Source organism: Punica granatum, chromosome 5 (genome assembly GCF_007655135.1).
Source record: "Punica granatum isolate Tunisia-2019 chromosome 5, ASM765513v2, whole genome shotgun sequence".
Lineage (NCBI taxonomy): Eukaryota > Viridiplantae > Streptophyta > Magnoliopsida > Myrtales > Lythraceae > Punica > Punica granatum.
The window spans coordinates 6,792,182-6,808,647 of record NC_045131.1 but is presented as its reverse complement, the minus strand read 5'-3'; the positions used below and the strand labels follow the sequence as shown (position 1 = coordinate 6,808,647).

The window sequence follows — 16,466 nt, the reverse complement described above, 5'->3', positions numbered from 1 at the left end:
CATGCATACACGCGCGTACATATTAGTTAAGTATTTCAAGTCCTCAACCACCCCCAACCCACCCCACCCCCCAAAAAGAAAAAGAGGGATTGGAGGCCCAATGGGTTATTACTTAAGAATGGGCTTGTGCCCATGAAGCCCACACACACTATCCTTATCTCCTCAAACTTCCACTGATTCTACCGAGGGAGATGGGGAAATCAGCTGAGAGTACGGCAGTGGTGGGGCATCCCGACGTCATTCTAAGAGTAAAGGATAGGGTATACCAAAGCCATGTATCTCGAAGATTTGAACTTGGTAATTTGTTTTTGGAAGTTACCAGTGAGTACTCTATTTCACTGTGAAATGACATATATCTAAATGGATGTTTATGTTGAGGAAAATAATTCGGTGATTTGGTTAGCTGGATTCTGCTTCTATTGGTCATATATTAAAAACGGGGCCTGATCGGTTGCTTGACCTCACTGAATGTAAAAATGGGAGACATTGTGATGCGTTCATGATATTGAGATTGAGATATGTTTCGGGAGTTGTGGAGGTTGAGGAGGGGGATGTAAGGAGATACGAGATGGGGTCATGTCGAGTCACGGTACGGTATGAATGGAATCTTGTGGTTTTATTTTATGGATGCCGGAGTTGTTTGTTTGTGATCGAGATTGGGGATGTGAAAGTGTCATTTTTATTGTAATGATACTGGCTTGTAATATTGCCGTATTACCTTCTGTGCTTGAAATTGTTGCCTGAGGTTATTGTGATACTTGAGTGCTTTGGTGGCTAGAGCTCGATATCTTTTAAGTGTATGCATATATATTGTTTATATTTCTTATGGGATGCTGATTTGGAGATGAATTCTAATATCTTCGTGTTATCAGTCTATATATTTACATTTATTTTATGAAAGTTGATCTGGTGAGCCGAATGATGGATTTTAGATATGATTATTTATATTTATATTTATATTTGGTTGTTTTAGAAATAGATATGTTATTAATAATAGTTTATTTTGCTTTAGGATGTGTGCTCACTGAAATGCAGTTCATACTTTGCATATTATCTTTTAGATGAGCTAGAAGATAGCTAAGTTGCACATGGAGGAACATTTTGACATTGGGGATCGACTTGGAGGACTTGTAGGGCGATCCTTTTACCTTGGAGGTATTAGCTTATGTATAGGATGCTCAGTGAATACGTCACGATCGGAAAATTCTTGTTTCGCTATTCATGGGTGATGAGAAATATGAGAGAAGTTTCTTTTGGAGATGAATACTTTCTTCTGGTGCATTTATGATATAATCGGGTGAAATCAGTTCTGAAGTTGGAAATTTCATGAGATTGATAATCAGGTTCATATTTTAAGTAGAAAATTCAGAATTTTAGGGGAAATGCTGCTGGAATTTCGAGTCGTGACACTAACCCGGCAACAAATTCCTAAAATTGATGAGTTTCAAGGTGGAGAAGAGGGAAATGAAGTACCACTTGGAAATTGGGAAAGAGCTTTTGCAGTAGCTTTACGTTTAACTTTCAGTAACTAGTCCATCTGCAAGTAGTTCGCACCCGAGCGTTCCAGTTGATCTCGATTAGTGCTGGTAATGAATTATAGACTTCTAGGCCTCAAACAGAATAATCAACCTTTGACAAACCTATGCAGGTATCCGGCTTTCTTTTTTCGTGATTAAAGGCAACTAGGCAAATATTATAGGAGAAGATGACAACTCTTGCTCATCAATCACTTGATTGATCCAAGTTAAATCGTTTTATCTAAACATGAAATACGCTACATAGTACATATACCTTCCCAAGAATTTGTGCTGATGACTTCATTGAAGATTTACGTGTTTTAACTGTCGTGTTAGAATTTTATCAAAAAATAAGCAACATCAAGTGCTTTCCAAGGGACGGACTTAGGGTTCGTAAACCGCATTCTCTACTTCCCGCTTCACCGTTTCGAACAGAACAGATGACAGACAGCGCTCTCCAAAGCTAGGAAAAACCACCTGAAGAAACAACCGGGTCCAATAAAAGAAAGGAAGGAAAGTCTGATCCCTCAGAATCTCTTGGCCTTATAAGAGACTCTGAGGGGAAGAAAGTTCCAGTGCAGAAAACTACACATCAACTTCAAATCGACTTACTACAATGAGTTTTCCCTCGTTTTCAGGCCTCTTTGCTATCTTGATTGCAGCAGCAGCTGCTGCACCCGATGAGATCCCCACCTGCGCAAGATTCGCGAAATCTCATGTACCATCATTGACACAGGAACGATCTTCCAATTTTCCATTATTTGCTTACTGGGAAACAAAGAGAAAACGAGAGGAAAAGGCATGCTGGATTACTGCTTACGACATGCTTACTGACCAGAACAAGGAAGTCTCCTCGAGCGTAATCCAGTATATTTTTTAGGAAGAGAAAACGAAAAAAGGGCAAATTTTCACTGCTCTCCAAAACTGAATGGAATGCTCTGCTGGTTTGAAGACTTACCAGCAAACCTTCCTTCAGCGCGAGAAGCTTAGCAGTCTCAATGGCTTCTTCACTAGATATCTGCAGAAGTTGTATAAGGGTCATTCCTTCGGATTGCCGATAAGTATTTGACAAATCAAATATCAAAGAGGTGAAGTTCATATTCCTACTTGAACAACTTCGTCAAGTAAGTCTCTGTCCAAAACTGCAGGGATGAAGCCAGCACCGATTCCTTGGATCTTATGTGGCCCTTGGGAAATCAGCGGTACACATTTATCACATTCACGATGAAAACGAGGTAAGACATTGCTTGATTGTACCGAGTAGGGTAGAAAACCGAGAGAATTTCTAGAACTCAAGACCTAGCACATTTGCATAAATCAATATAGAACTCAACAAACTGATAACCGCTATTGAAAGATTCAGATTGTAGGTGGAGGAAGACGACTCACCAGGTTTTCCACCAGACAAGACTGCACTCTCGCGAGGTTCCACCCCATACAGCTGATTTCCGAGCAGGTTGGATGTAGGAATATCACGAGAATTAGAACATTCTTCGGCGAAACAGAACATGGCAAATTTCCCAGGGGTTTAGAAAGAGAAGTTTACCTTAATATTTGGGTTTTGCTCTTTGAGATATCTCCCAGCACCTGTTACTGTGCCTCCAGTCCCAATCCCGGAAACAAGGGCTTCGACTTTTCCCCGTGAACCTTTCCATATCTCGCGTCCTGTGGTCTCGTAATGTACCTAGTAGAACATAAAAGGAAAAGGGAAGAATCAACTGTTACACACAGCCAATAATTAATTAACTGCCTATTCATGCAATGGATTAAACACACGGAAGGGCACCTTAGGGTTGGCGGGATTCTCAAACTGCTGAAGCATGTAAGAGTTCGAAGTTCTCGCCAGTATCTCTTCTGCCTTTTGGACCGCTCCTTTCATGCCTCGGGCAGGATCTGTGATAACCACCTCAGCCCCGAAAGCCCGGAGAATGGTTCTTCTCTCAAGACTCATTGAAGCCGGCATTGTGATTATCAGTCGGTATCTTTTAGCAGCTGCCATAAATGCTAGACCGATGCCAGTGTTACCACTCGTGGGCTCGATCAGGACACTCTTCAGAAGTATGGCATTAGCAAAAATGATTTTTCAGTCAGGATCAATCACCTCCTTGTGTTGCACAGAAGTACACATAACTTTAATTGCGATTCATTACGGTCTCTTTTGAGAATTAGATTGAATGACTAACCTCCCCGGGCTTGATCAGACCCTTTTCTTCTGCATCAGTAATCATACTATATCCGATCCTGCATCCAATGATCATCAAAATATTCTCACTATTTCTTCGGAAATCTATAACTTGTCCAGGAGAACTGAAACCCGATAGGCATAGAACAGTAGGAACCCGATCTTTTCGCACCTGTCTTTGACGCTAGAGCAGGGCTCCATCATCTCTAACTTCGCAGCAATTCTGGCGACGCAGCCATCAACCACGCGGTTGAGGTACACCAATGGTGTCTTCCCGATCAGCTGCGATAATAAAATGTATCGAAACGATTCTCCTGATCAAATGAACTGAAAAGGAGTAGTTCATAGTAACAGTTGCACAAATAAAAGCTTACTTCGGTGACATCCTTAGCGATAACCGACCCCTCCTCCACCATCCTTTCTTATTTATCACTGTGCAACCTGAAAGCGGCCATTCAGTTAACAACTTCCAGAAGATTCAGCATCAAGAAAGTACAAGAGAGTGATGGCTGCACATCATACTGTGAACAAAAACCTTGACAGTGATCAGGATTCACATTCGAAACACATCAAATAAGCAAGTTTCTGTATCAGATTCTTCTGGGGTTGATCAGAAAATCTCGCTCTATTGTATCGGAAAACTCTAACCGAACAATTTGGTCATCGACTGGAGAAAGAAAGCTGAGGTGAAAACCTTTGGATTCTTGACTGAAGCAATGAGAGGTGTTCTTGCATTCAGTTTCCAAGCAAGAAACTGAAGCAAGAAGGGAAGGAATAGAGAAAATGAGAACAGATAACAATCAAACAGTGAGGGGGAGAGTCAACTTTACCTTACTTCAGAGAGAAGTAAAACCATGGAGGAGAAGGAGAAGCTTCTCTTTCAGATATTCAATGGGCAGTGCTTGGTGACATTTCCTTGATAATCTATGCATAATATATATAGGTGAACTTTATTTATATTTATATATTTCTTTGGAGATAATAATGCCTAGGTGCTCCTTTGCCCTTTGCTCGGGCAAGCATCACTGCCGAAAAATATGGTTGATTTTTTTTTTGGGGTATGTATCTTATATCCGGAAGTCCAATGAGCCTCAATTATTCCACTGAGCCAAATTGACCCGTTAAGGAGTAAAGTTTTTTGAACATGAATTTTTTTTTTTAAATATTGTATTCTTTTGCACAAGAAAATGCATATACGTTGCAAAACTGAGCTTCCACCGGCAAGTTTATCAAATGCATACATGAGCTCCAACCTCACAGAGAGTACTTCGTGACAAGTATATATCGGCATTTTAAGGAGAATTAGTTTCAATTTATAAGCTGAGAATATCTTGTAGTTTTGCTAAAAAAGCAAAATCCTCATGATTTAGAAAGACTTTGGCACTTCTATACACAGAAGGTTTATTGATCTTTTTATCTTGATCTTCTTCAGCCCATGTAGTCTCTTCCCATGCTGTCCAATCAAAGGAAAGATCAAGACATCGACCTGCAGTAAACATAGATTAAGTCCGGAAAAAAAAAATATTGAACAGTCGCGATTCGCCACCATGACACCGATAGATCGGTGTTATTTTTCTGACCTCTATCATTATTTTTAAGAAAAAATTCTTCAAAAATTGAACACACATTGCATATCTTGTTAGTTGACTGTATAATCCATTGTTTTTTCATTGAAAAACAATAAAAACTCCTGTTATGAATATAGGCTACTCTACTTTTGAATCCCTTTTCTCGGCTACAAAGGAGGTCATGAGTCTAGTAAAAGGATAAGGATGAGAAATTATACGAGAAGTTTTACTCGGAGAATCGAACCAGAATTTCAAGTGAAAATGTGTGCCAGCTGCATTCTTTTCTGCTCTGTATTCGTAGTTCTGCTACGCTTTCTGCTGCTGCTTTTCGCTTTGTCTTAGTTTGTTCCTGACAAAGAACGAATGCCAACGCAGCAACCGATATAACTTAGGACATCTTGCAGAGGTTTTTGGCGACAGCATGAGCTCTTTGTCATGAACATGGCCTGTTCTACGTCCAGATTCATTCTGTTCAAATAAATCGAATTTTGGTCGTTTTCTATATGAAGAGTTGACTATACATTATGCACTCACTGATCAGTCGATGTAATAAGAGAAATTTTTTCTTTGCCAGCGAGAGGAATATCTCTCCTGGATAAATATATACATAAAAGTACACGTTGCTGCAATAATTCAGCTGATTGCGAATCGAGATCTGTACGCGCGTGCCGTGTTCTAATTGGTTGCACCTCCATTGTCTGATGTTATGACGATACGCGGACAGGAATGCCTTCTCTGTGTGCGGTTATGCGTGTATATATACAAGTCCAGAGAAAAGAGAGATGGGCCATGAAAAGGACGCGACTCGAAGAGAGACGGTCATATAATTTCGATGTTACATTGTATATGTGGCCGAGAACCGTGTGAAGACAGAATGATATGTTGTGCTTTTGGTGGCTCGTGGGAAGGAAAGATGATGTTGCAGTATGTTTAATTACATGGTATAGGGCATATATGCATGCAGACGATGGTAATTAGATCGATATATCTTGTATCCTTTTGGATTTTGCTTGAAGATAGAATATGCCTGTACGTCGTTAAACTTAGACTAATGTACTTGTTTCAGAAGAAACATAATTGCCGAATCAAATGGATTGTTCTTGCATAAGGTTGAGCATAGTTGTGCATGTTCTCATGTTCTATTCTGCATGCAATTAAACAGGAAGAAAAATAAGGGAAGGCGAAATAAGAGGATAACGGAAAGTCTAGAATCAAATTCAAAATCTTTCGATTCGAATTCAAAATCTTTCAATCCAAGTCAAGGGTCTGTCCAACTCTAGCAGAAGTACTACTTATGTAAGTATCCCTAATGAGGAATCTTCAACTATTGAAATCAATGTTCATGATATTTGCGATAAAACAGCAAAGCCGTCGCATGTTGTTGGCTACATTTGTACTTTATTCTGGCCGTGTTTTCCAGTACTCGAATGCTTAGCTGCGATCCCATGTTTCTTTGGAAATATGCTCCCTGATCATCAATATTCGTCGTCGCATGACGAACTAAGCTAGACTCCGGCCTTTTCCATGAATGCAATTATATTTCACTATAGACTCCCTTTTCTTCGCATGAAAATTCTGTATGTCGAATGTTTCACTTACAGCGTATCGACCGCATCATATCATGCGTCTAGTATGATATAGCTTATTTTCCTCGATGTCCGCTACCCCGGCAGCTGTCTTCAAATGTCTAAAACCTGCATTGTGCATATGCAAATCGTATTTCAATAGATTCTATCGTAAGCGTAATTTGCTTAGAATCTGAGTAAAATACTTCTTGATTTGTGCCAGTCATCCTTGCTCCGGGGCCATGCTAATCTTCTCTGTATTGGTCCCGGACTCCTAGATTACGCTCATGTCAAGTAAAGTGCATAAATTTTTACTTATGTACTTCAGGTAAATCAGTTAATTGTACTGTATTTTCAATTTTGATTTGATTATACATATCGACATTAAAATTCCCCACATTTATCTATCGAAAAAAAATCTCCACATTTATCTACCCAAAAAAAAAAAATTCCCCACATTTTATAGACACAAATTGCATAAATAGAAATTAGTTAATTGCAATTTGAGAGGAACAATCGGAAAATTTTGAGGTCACCCCTGAAAACTTCATATTTCTCGAAATGGGACTTGCATTCTACTTTTATTTCCAACCTAGCAAAAAAAACAGATAATTCCAATGTTTCCCCTGTATTTCTGATTAGTTTGAAAAACACCCCATTACTTCGCTTGACATTTATTCATTTAACTATACCTTTCTTCTGCCCTTTCACCATCCCAACCCGTACAGATCTCGAACCCTCTCTCTCTCTCTCTCTCTCTCTCTCTCGCGTCGGTCGCTCTGTCAATTCGTCAATTTTGGTGTCGTGCGAGTTGACTCACAGCAGGTGCCGACTCAGCCGCCGATCATGGGAGTTCCCGCGTTCTACCGGTGGCTCGCCGACCGGTACCCGAAGGCCATCGTCAACGTCATTGAGGAGGAGCCCGGCGTCGACTCGGCCGGCGTCCCTGTGCCCGTCGATGTCTCGAAGCCTAACCCTAACGGCACGGAGTTCGATAATCTGTACCTGGACATGAACGGAATCATTCATCCCTGTTTCCATCCCGACGGCAAGGTACGTTTATCCCTGCGTGTGTATGCAAATGCTGAGATGGTTTCGTTTGCTCCTTTTTCGGTGTCTGGGTTGAGCTTTGAGGTTTTTTGGTGAACGATGAGAAGTTTGCTCAGCTGACCAGTTTAACGATTAGGGGCAGTGATGGCCGAATTCAGTGAAGTTCGTTCCTTTCTTGGCTTTGTTAGTGAAATCCTGGTGCTATAGAGGGAGCTGAGGTAAAGAGACCCCGGGGGGGGGGGAACTCCTAGTCCACGAACTTTCCAAGTCCGCAGCAACAGAAGAAATATAACGCCGAAAATTCCAGCGGCATGTGGCAAAGAATGTTAAGCACGTCAATCTTCTTAAACAGAAAGTCGGGTATAAGATTAAATGTTCGACTAGATAATAGTAGAGAGAGATTGCAATTGAATGGAATTTCTCACCTCGGCCCTGTAACTATAACGGTAGAAAAGGGATGTGAAGATTTTGATTGGCCCATATCTGTGGTGCCCTGCAGTAGTTGCACCGATCGGCCTGATAATATGCTGATTTGATTTGCACGGATGATCGAAGTTTGTGCAGCTGGGTTTAACATAATTGTGCCAAATGTAGCTCATTGCAGAAACTGATATTCATTAGACGAGGAGGTTTGAGGAAATTTTTAGTATGAAACATTAATTTAATTGGATTGTTGGTACATATGCATTCCTAGCGGAAAAATTGGAAATGACAGTTAGGTCTAGAGCTGTGGAGATAGTTTTAATATTAATATTGAGAAAAGGAATTTAAATTCCCTACTTTAAAAATAAAAATAAAAAATCCACGGGCAGTACATTATTGTTTGGAGATGGTCTAATTTACTGAGAATATGGAAGCTTCTTCTAGCTAAGAGTAATTGAAGTCCTGTGGCTTTGCCCACACAGACAACATAAATGATGGAGATCCATTTACTGCTCATCTCGGATGTGATTTTAATAAGGTTTATATTGCATCTTGAATCTTGACCCAGCATTAGCTTAGAAAACTGATAAAAAATGATGCCTTTATTGTGGGTCAATTGCTTCTACGTTCCCTTCATTTAGATCGTCTATAAAATTTACGAGAAGAATGCCCTTCAATTTCTACTTCAGAGAATTTACTTTTTATTATCTGATGCATGATTAAAAGTGTCTGAGAATGCAGCAAGTATTGAATAGGATTCCCTTCGTGGTTGAGAAGATCTGTTATTAATTGCTTGATTGTTATCCCATATTGCAGCCTCCGCCTGCCACCTATGATGATGTCTTCAAATCAATATTTGATTACATCGACCATCTCTTTTCTTTAGTTCGTCCTAGAAAGCTCCTTTATATGGCGATTGGTAAGGTTCATTGTGCTTTTCTTGTATCACTAACTATAATTGGCATAGCATACTGATGTGAATCTTTGCAGATGGTGTTGCACCAAGAGCTAAAATGAATCAACAACGTTCTCGGCGCTTCAGAGCTGCAAAAGATGCAGCTGATGCTGTGAGATTCTCCTCAGACTGACTAGACAACTTAGGATCAACATCATGGAGAAATTTATTTATGCTGTTATGCAATGCAGGAAGCTGAAGAAGAAAGGCTGAGAAGAGAATATGAGGTTGAAGGAATTAACCTTTCCTCCAAAGAAAAGCCTGAAACATGTGATTCAAATGTAATCACTCCAGGCACACAGTTCATGGCTGTTCTTTCCGTTGCCCTTCAGTATTATATTCAATCTAGGTTGAACCGCAATCCTGGGTGGCAGCAGACAAAGGTGTGCTTGAGATCCTGTTAACTTGAAAATTTCGTTAGTACATTCAAGACTGGATGATTCCTTACCGATGGAGTAATCCTTTCTGTACTTTTTGGGGGTAAAATTCTGGTTTTCAGGATTCTTTGTCCTCTCTAAATATATTTATGGGGCTGCATTGGGTGCTTATTGAAGGTTATTCTGTCTGATGCGAATGTTCCTGGGGAGGGGGAGCACAAGATCATGTCATACATTCGGTTGCAGCGTAATCTTCCTGGTTATGGTCCAAACACCCACCACTGTCTGTATGGTCTGGTAAGATTTCCCTCTAGGTGTTCCCTTACTCTCCTTTAGAACTTTCATGTTTAATATATGTTGTTAGATTTTCTCTCTTTCTGCAAACATTTTCTAGCAATAGTTAGAAGCTATTGGAGACAATATAACGGTTTTAGTTCCTCTCAATCAGGATGCCGATCTGATTATGCTTTCTTTGGCTACACACGAGATTCACTTTTCAATTCTTAGAGAGGTTAGTACTTCTAAAGACACTCTTTTGTGCCTCTACGCTGGGTCCCTGCTGACTTGCATCATTTTATGATATTTTGTTGCCCTTCAGGTTGTCACTCTTCCTGGACAACAAGAAAACTGCTTTATTTGTGGCCAATCTGGTCATCTGGCTGCTGAGTGCAATGGTAATACTGATGGGAATGGGAAAGATGAAACTCCTATACACAAGAAGAAATATCAGGTTTGATGATTGCATGTGGCTTTTGCTCCTGTTTTTATCTTTCTGGTCTCTCATATTGAAATATGCATTTTCTGCTGCAGTTCCTCAGTATCTGGGTTCTAAGGGAGTACTTACAGCATGATTTGGAGATTCAGAATCCTCCTTTTGAGATTGATTTCGAGAAAATAGTGGACGATTTTGTCTTTCTTTGTTTCTTTGTTGGCAATGACTTTCTTCCCCATATGCCAACATTAGAAATTCGGGAGGTATGCAACTTCTATTCTTATTTAATTTGTTGCCAATCATATTAATTATTTGCATATGTTATATCATGTATGGTTACTTTCAAAGTTATTAAGCCTCTGTCTCATCTCGTTTCCTCTTCAGGGTGCAATAACCTTATTAATGTCCATTTATCAAAAGGAGTTTGCTGCAATGGGCGGTTACCTTACTGAAGCAGGCGAGGTATCTTTCCTCCCTCCCCTCCCTCCAACCGACAGATTCAAAAACTAATGGGAAATTCATGTATTATGTAATAATAGATGTTTCATAGAATGTGCTGGTACATTTATTTGATTAGGGTAGGTCAACTGAATTTTGGGGGAATGCATAAACATGATAATTTTGAATAGCACATGATAAGCTCTATGTAAAGTATTTCTGTCTTGTTGGGAAAGTACACTGTTGATTAGCATAGCAAGGTCCTGATGGATATGCTGTATTAACTATAAGCTTTTATGATCAGTCTTGGGATAAAAGGGTGCTTTAGCTGACTTTTCTCATGCTGGTGGCTGCTTGTGTTCTCAGTTTATTGAATTGCGAAGCTTTTCCGTAATGTCAGATTATTCATTTACTATCTTCTCATAGTGGTACTTTTGTATGCTTTTGTATGCTTTTGATTCTCTGACGATTTTCTGGATCAGTAGAATTTCTACCTATGGGCATATTCAATAGAGAATGACAAAAGTTAATGCTCCTACTGAATGGATTCACTTGCACAGGTGTTCCTAGACAGAGTAGAACATTTTGTCCAGGCTGTTGCCATCAATGAAGATCAAATTTTTCAGAAGCGGGCTCGTATACAGAAGGTCTTTCTTCTTGTCACAGATCTATGCTGCTTTTTATATAGCTTTGTTTAGTGTATTGTGCAGTGATTGCTATGACTTTGATTCTTCATATGTATATATTTATACGCGCATACACAGACACACACTCACTCTCACACTCCACACTGTGGAGTGTTGGGCTTAGCAGGGAAATAATTGGGTTATTGCAGGAGACTGGAACTTAAATGCACACATGCCACAAAACTTAGCGAGATTGCAGTCCTTTGACATTATCGACCATCCTTTTTTCCCCAATTGGAATGTCAAGTGATCTGTCCGCATTGGGAATTTGGGTATATTTCAGAAGGTGGGATTTCTCCCACTTCTGATTAAGTGAGAAAGGGGCGTTCTTTTGAACATAGGCATACATTTATCAGTAGGTAACAATCAGATATTTAAGTTTCTGATCCATGAAAAACTCAAAGGCGAGATCTGTGACTCCAAGGAAGAGTTGTAGACCCTTCTATTCGAGTCCTAGACAGGACAGACCATGGTTGATGTGGAGAAGATTGAGCAGTGTCTGCAGTTACTCATACGAATGAAATTCCTCCTTGATCTCTTTATGATGGAATTACCTCAACTGCTATTTTGAACGTTACTTCAGGCGCAGGAGATGAATGAAGAAATGAGAGCTCGATCAAGAAGAGAGACATCTGAAGAAATACCTGCACCGGTGCCAGTAGTGGACAAGGTATTGAATTTAAAATCCAGCCACATGCTGCCATGCACCTTTACATGTAAATAATGTTCATGACGAGTATCTCAAAGAAGATGTAGGGTGCACTTGCTCATAATATCTGGAACCATACAATGTAGTACTTTACCTTCTTCTTTTTTTTTTTTTGGGGGGGGGGGGGGGGGGGGGGGGAAGGTGTTGGCAAGAGATTCGATTTACTGAAGAATCAGATGCTATTTTATTCAGATTAAACTTGGCGAGCCTGGATACAAGGATCGGTATTATGCCGATAAATTTGCTGTCTCAACTCCAGAGGAGATAGAAAGAGTTAGAAAGGAGACTGTAAGTTCTCGATTCATATTGAATTCTTGACTTCTACTTGTTATGATTTTCTATTCCAATAATATAGTTTCGAAGGTAGAGCTTTTAAACTATCTTTTAAATGTTGCACTTTTTTTTATAAAACATTTTTTATTATTTAAATGTTTGCACTGGGATGATGGAATGTTGTGTTTATTTCTCTCGATTAGGAAATTGGAGTAGCCAGAGTAGTCACTTGTTCTTGCTATGACCTAAGAAAGTTGTGTTAGCATAATTCAGAAGAAAAGTCGACATCTACGCCTTCTGCTGTGCATCTTTCTTTCTTTGAACTTATGAATTTCTCCATAATTATTTTGATCTGTATTCTTTCCATGATGTTCAATGCTTATTGTCCTGTCTTTTCCCCGTGAATGTCCATTGATATATTATTTCTGGTATAAAAAATTGTAATGCTGGGCATTCTTGTAGGTCTTGAAATATGTGGAAGGTTTATGTTGGGTCTGCTCGTATTACTACCAAGGTGTGCGTTCATGGCTATGGTGAGTCCTACTATAGAATTTGCTATCAAGTCGGCTTATCTAATTCCCTATAACTTACTCTTATCTTCTAATACTTCGATCGACTGTTGTAATTGATTCATAATATCGTACACATATCAAGGAAAAAACTGGAAATTTGATTGTGGGAAGTGTTTGCATCTCATTGTCGAAAATGCAGAGAGCAGTCTCTTTTGCAACATAATTTTGAGATATCATGTTCATTGTGTAGGCTGTGATTGCTGATAGGATTCGCCAATCAAGTATGAGTGCACAAAAGAGCAGTTTTGTGCAGATATATAATCTGTGTTTTGCTTTATTAGGTACTATCCATACCATTATGCTCCTTTTGCTTCGGATCTCAAGGATTTGAATGATTTGGAGATTACGTTCTTTCCGGGGGAGCCTTTTAAACCGTTTGATCAGCTTATGGGGACCCTGCCAGCTGCAAGGTTGATTTATTTCTACCTCTTTTTGATGTCTATCAAGATTCATCAAATGGCTTCCATAAATTCTCTTCATCATTTGATGCGGGACATATTTGTGCTGCAGTGCCACTGCTCTGCCAGAACATTACCGAAAACTGATGACTGATCCTTCATCGCCAATCCTCAAATTTTACCCAGCTGGTAAGTATTATTTCAAGGTGAATTTCTCTTAATTGAATTATATTTTGCCGCCTAACCTTTTCTTTTCTATATAATAATATGCCCGCAGATTTTGAGATCGACATGAATGGCAAGAAATTTGCATGGCAGGTAAGTGCTATATTCCACAGAGAGATGTAATAGCTTTCTATTAAGCCTTTTCTAGCGCAAAATGCTAATAGCCTTTACATTATTTTGTTTGGTTCAGGGTGTTGCAAAATTACCGTTCATTGATGAAAGAAAGTTGCTCGTAGAAACCAAGAAGCTTGAAGCCTCTCTAACAGTATGGAACGCAACATATTCTTCACTATGGGTTTCCAGGCTTTATATTTTCTTCCTTTTAAATAGCCTATGCAGTTGCCTTTTTTTATTTTTCTCTTGAAGAGCTTTCTTTCAGAATCTTTAGCAATTCATGATATTGGTGGATGCAGGCGGAAGAGCAACTTCGGAATAGTGTGATGCATGATTTGCTGTACGTACACCCAGTGAACCCCCTGTCTCAACAAATATATGAGTGCTACCGGATACTGTCTCCATTATGTCAACATGAACGATACCCTCTGAGAATTGATACGAATGCCAGGTTGGTTGAAATTAATTCGTTTTTCTTCCATGTGAATATGATGTAAATTAGTCCACTGCCTTCATTTTCATTTGTGCTGGTTTTTGCAGTCATGGAATGAACGGATACCTTTGGTTATATCAGAGGAATGAACTGAGTAATGTAGTTCCTTCCCCAGTCCAGGGATTACCTGATATTACCCATAACCAAGTCTTGTAAGTTCTATATTGCTCGAGTTCTTTAATTTTCAATAATTTTAAGATATGGCAGTAAACCTGAAGGCTTAAATGCAAATTATAATAGACAAAACAACCTAGAGTAGATGGCTGGTCTAGCTATGCAAATTATAATAGACAAACAACTTAAGGGTAGATGGCTGGTCTAGCTCTCTGTTCGTAAGTTCTGATCTTTGCTTTATTGTTCAGAAATGTGACATACCTAGATCCTGAAAAGCATAGGCACATCCCAGAATTGCCCAAGGGAGTAGTCATGCCCAAAAAGGTATTGTTATTTGATGTCTTGATGCTCTTTTTATTGATAAAATTTGCCTGTTAGGTTCGGGTATGTATATGACTTAATGCAAGGCAAGGGTGTTGGATATTCGGATTTGTTAGTCATTAATGAATGGCTATGTCTGAACAATCAAATTTACGCTACTTCATTTCTCATTTTTGCAGATTTTGGGACCTTTAGATTTCAAGCCGTTACCGGTGTTATGGCATGAAGACAACGGTGGCAGACGCCAGCAGGGCCGAGAAAGGTGCGTGGAATACTGCATCTTCTCGGAAATGAATTTCTGATCACTTATTAGTTTTTTTATGGACTCTCTTTCATTTTTTTTTTCCTATGGCAATTTATTGTTGAATTCTCACCTTTATAATTTTACAAGACATAGACATCATGCAAAATACATGTGTTATCTAGGGCCCGAGTACCTGGAGCAATAGCTGGTACTTACCTGGGGGAAGCAGCTCATCGTCTCATCAAGAACACACTCAACATCAAGTCCAGCAACAACAATAGTGCGTCCTTGGGATGGAATGGACCTCTTCAGGGGAATTTTCCAGGAAACTATGGAGTCAACAACAGGCCAAGGCCAATGGGACCCTCAGGTTATGAAAGAAGGGGCTATTATATTGAGAATTACAATCAGTACCACCACGGGAATTACATTAACTCTCATGGAACAGCAGCTGATTATAAGAACTCTCCACCATCGAATGGCAATTATCAGGGCGGGAGAAACAGTAATCGAACCCATGAGAGACAGTACGTGGAACAGTATCGTGAGATGAGGAACGGAATGGCTGGTTTGACAGTTGAAAATAGTGGGAGAGTCAACAGCAGAGAACCGCCGAAGACGTTGAATGCTGGCCAAGTAGTGTTAAACCAAGAGGAGCAGTTCATTCAGAACATGTCTCCATTGCCAACACCTCCGATCAAGTGGATTCATAAACAGAGCTCTGAGGTTGGTGATGGCAGTTCCGGAGGAGGAACTGTGAAGAAGGTCTACCAGGTGAAGACTAGTGCACCATCCCAGGAAGGGCCAACTTTGGACAACCAGCCATTGTAGTTACAGAAGGCAATGTCATGATTTATCTCCCCCTGCCTCGCTGGGAGCTCTAGGTTGCTCGTGGCTCAAAACTGCTGTGCTTATGGGAGACTCAGTAATCCATTCAAAGAGCAGCATGGCTCCGAGGTCCCATTAGGCACAGACAAGATGCTTAGCCGGTTGCTTTGTCGCAACTTTTCGCTAGACAGATGCTGAGAAACAGGAACCCTGTAAGTAGAGAAAATTGGTCGGATGGCAGCAGTTCAACCGAGGCATGGATTGGGAATCTTAAATAGGCACAGTTTACTTGAGGGAGCTCTAGTGCTGCTCGGGTTTGCCATCTTAACAGGTTCACTAGGGAGAAAGTGTATATTATTGTAGAGGTAGGTGAAAAAACATTGATGTTGTTACGTTGTGCTCTTCATTTTAGCGTGAAATTTTCATTTTTATAAGGAAAGACCGTGAATAGCAGAAAGGTTGATCATGTATGGTTAATTTCATCGATTCCACAGCTAATGGAAGATGTTCATTTTTAGTTGAGATATGGTTTATGTTATCAGTGCAAGTTCCGGATTTGATCGAAACTGCATAACTGTGCAAAATGTCTGCATGGCAGTGTCTCTGCTTCCGTTTCTTGATTTAGTTTGATCTCCTCTTAGCTTTACAATGAAGGTATCCTACCGTCAGCGAATTCCGAGGATCACTGACGGTCGTGAAATT

The 16,466-nt window shown here is 39.9% G+C and overlaps 2 protein-coding genes and 1 non-coding gene across 9 annotated transcripts; 1 reads left to right on the top strand and 2 right to left on the bottom strand.

Annotated features, from left to right (window-relative positions):
* Window positions 1-1,788: 1,788 nt before the first annotated feature.
* On the bottom strand, window positions 1,789-4,623 carry LOC116206923 (cysteine synthase-like). Of its 6 annotated transcripts, none has more exons than XM_031539759.1 (11): window positions 4,530-4,623; window positions 4,074-4,140; window positions 3,872-3,981; window positions 3,701-3,758; window positions 3,304-3,567; window positions 3,064-3,201; window positions 2,907-2,958; window positions 2,625-2,704; window positions 2,476-2,535; window positions 2,130-2,210; window positions 1,789-2,036 (listed from the first exon to the last, which is right to left on the bottom strand). In XM_031539759.1, exons 2-11 carry the CDS (start codon window positions 4,113-4,115, stop codon window positions 1,902-1,904), a joined length of 1,020 nt encoding a protein of 339 aa, XP_031395619.1. In that variant the 5' UTR covers window positions 4,116-4,140; window positions 4,530-4,623; the 3' UTR covers window positions 1,789-1,901. The 6 variants fall into 6 exon arrangements, with proteins under 6 accessions (XP_031395619.1, XP_031395622.1, XP_031395620.1 ...); XM_031539762.1 differs by having other exon boundaries at window positions 1,789-1,994; XM_031539760.1 differs by lacking the exon at window positions 4,530-4,623 and adding an exon at window positions 4,222-4,454.
* Window positions 4,624-7,023: 2,400 nt separating this feature from the next.
* Window positions 7,024-7,129, bottom strand: LOC116209742. Its single transcript, XR_004157334.1, has one exon. It is a non-coding gene; the product is annotated as a U6 spliceosomal RNA (small nuclear RNA).
* A 407-nt stretch (window positions 7,130-7,536) lies between these two features.
* LOC116207250 (5'-3' exoribonuclease 4) lies at window positions 7,537-16,290 on the top strand. Of its 2 annotated transcripts, XM_031540152.1 has the most exons (22): window positions 7,537-7,885; window positions 9,122-9,224; window positions 9,296-9,372; window positions 9,452-9,643; window positions 9,815-9,934; window positions 10,086-10,148; window positions 10,236-10,367; window positions 10,448-10,612; window positions 10,734-10,811; window positions 11,348-11,434; window positions 12,057-12,143; window positions 12,375-12,470; window positions 12,918-12,988; window positions 13,309-13,437; window positions 13,538-13,614; window positions 13,703-13,743; window positions 13,841-13,915; window positions 14,064-14,215; window positions 14,305-14,409; window positions 14,620-14,695; window positions 14,872-14,954; window positions 15,119-16,290. In XM_031540152.1, exons 1-22 carry the CDS (start codon window positions 7,679-7,681, stop codon window positions 15,765-15,767), a joined length of 2,865 nt encoding a protein of 954 aa, XP_031396012.1. In that variant the 5' UTR covers window positions 7,537-7,678; the 3' UTR covers window positions 15,768-16,290. The 2 variants fall into 2 exon arrangements, with proteins under 2 accessions (XP_031396012.1, XP_031396013.1); XM_031540153.1 differs by lacking the exon at window positions 9,122-9,224 and having other exon boundaries at window positions 7,748-7,885.
* Window positions 16,291-16,466: the final 176 nt, after the last annotated feature.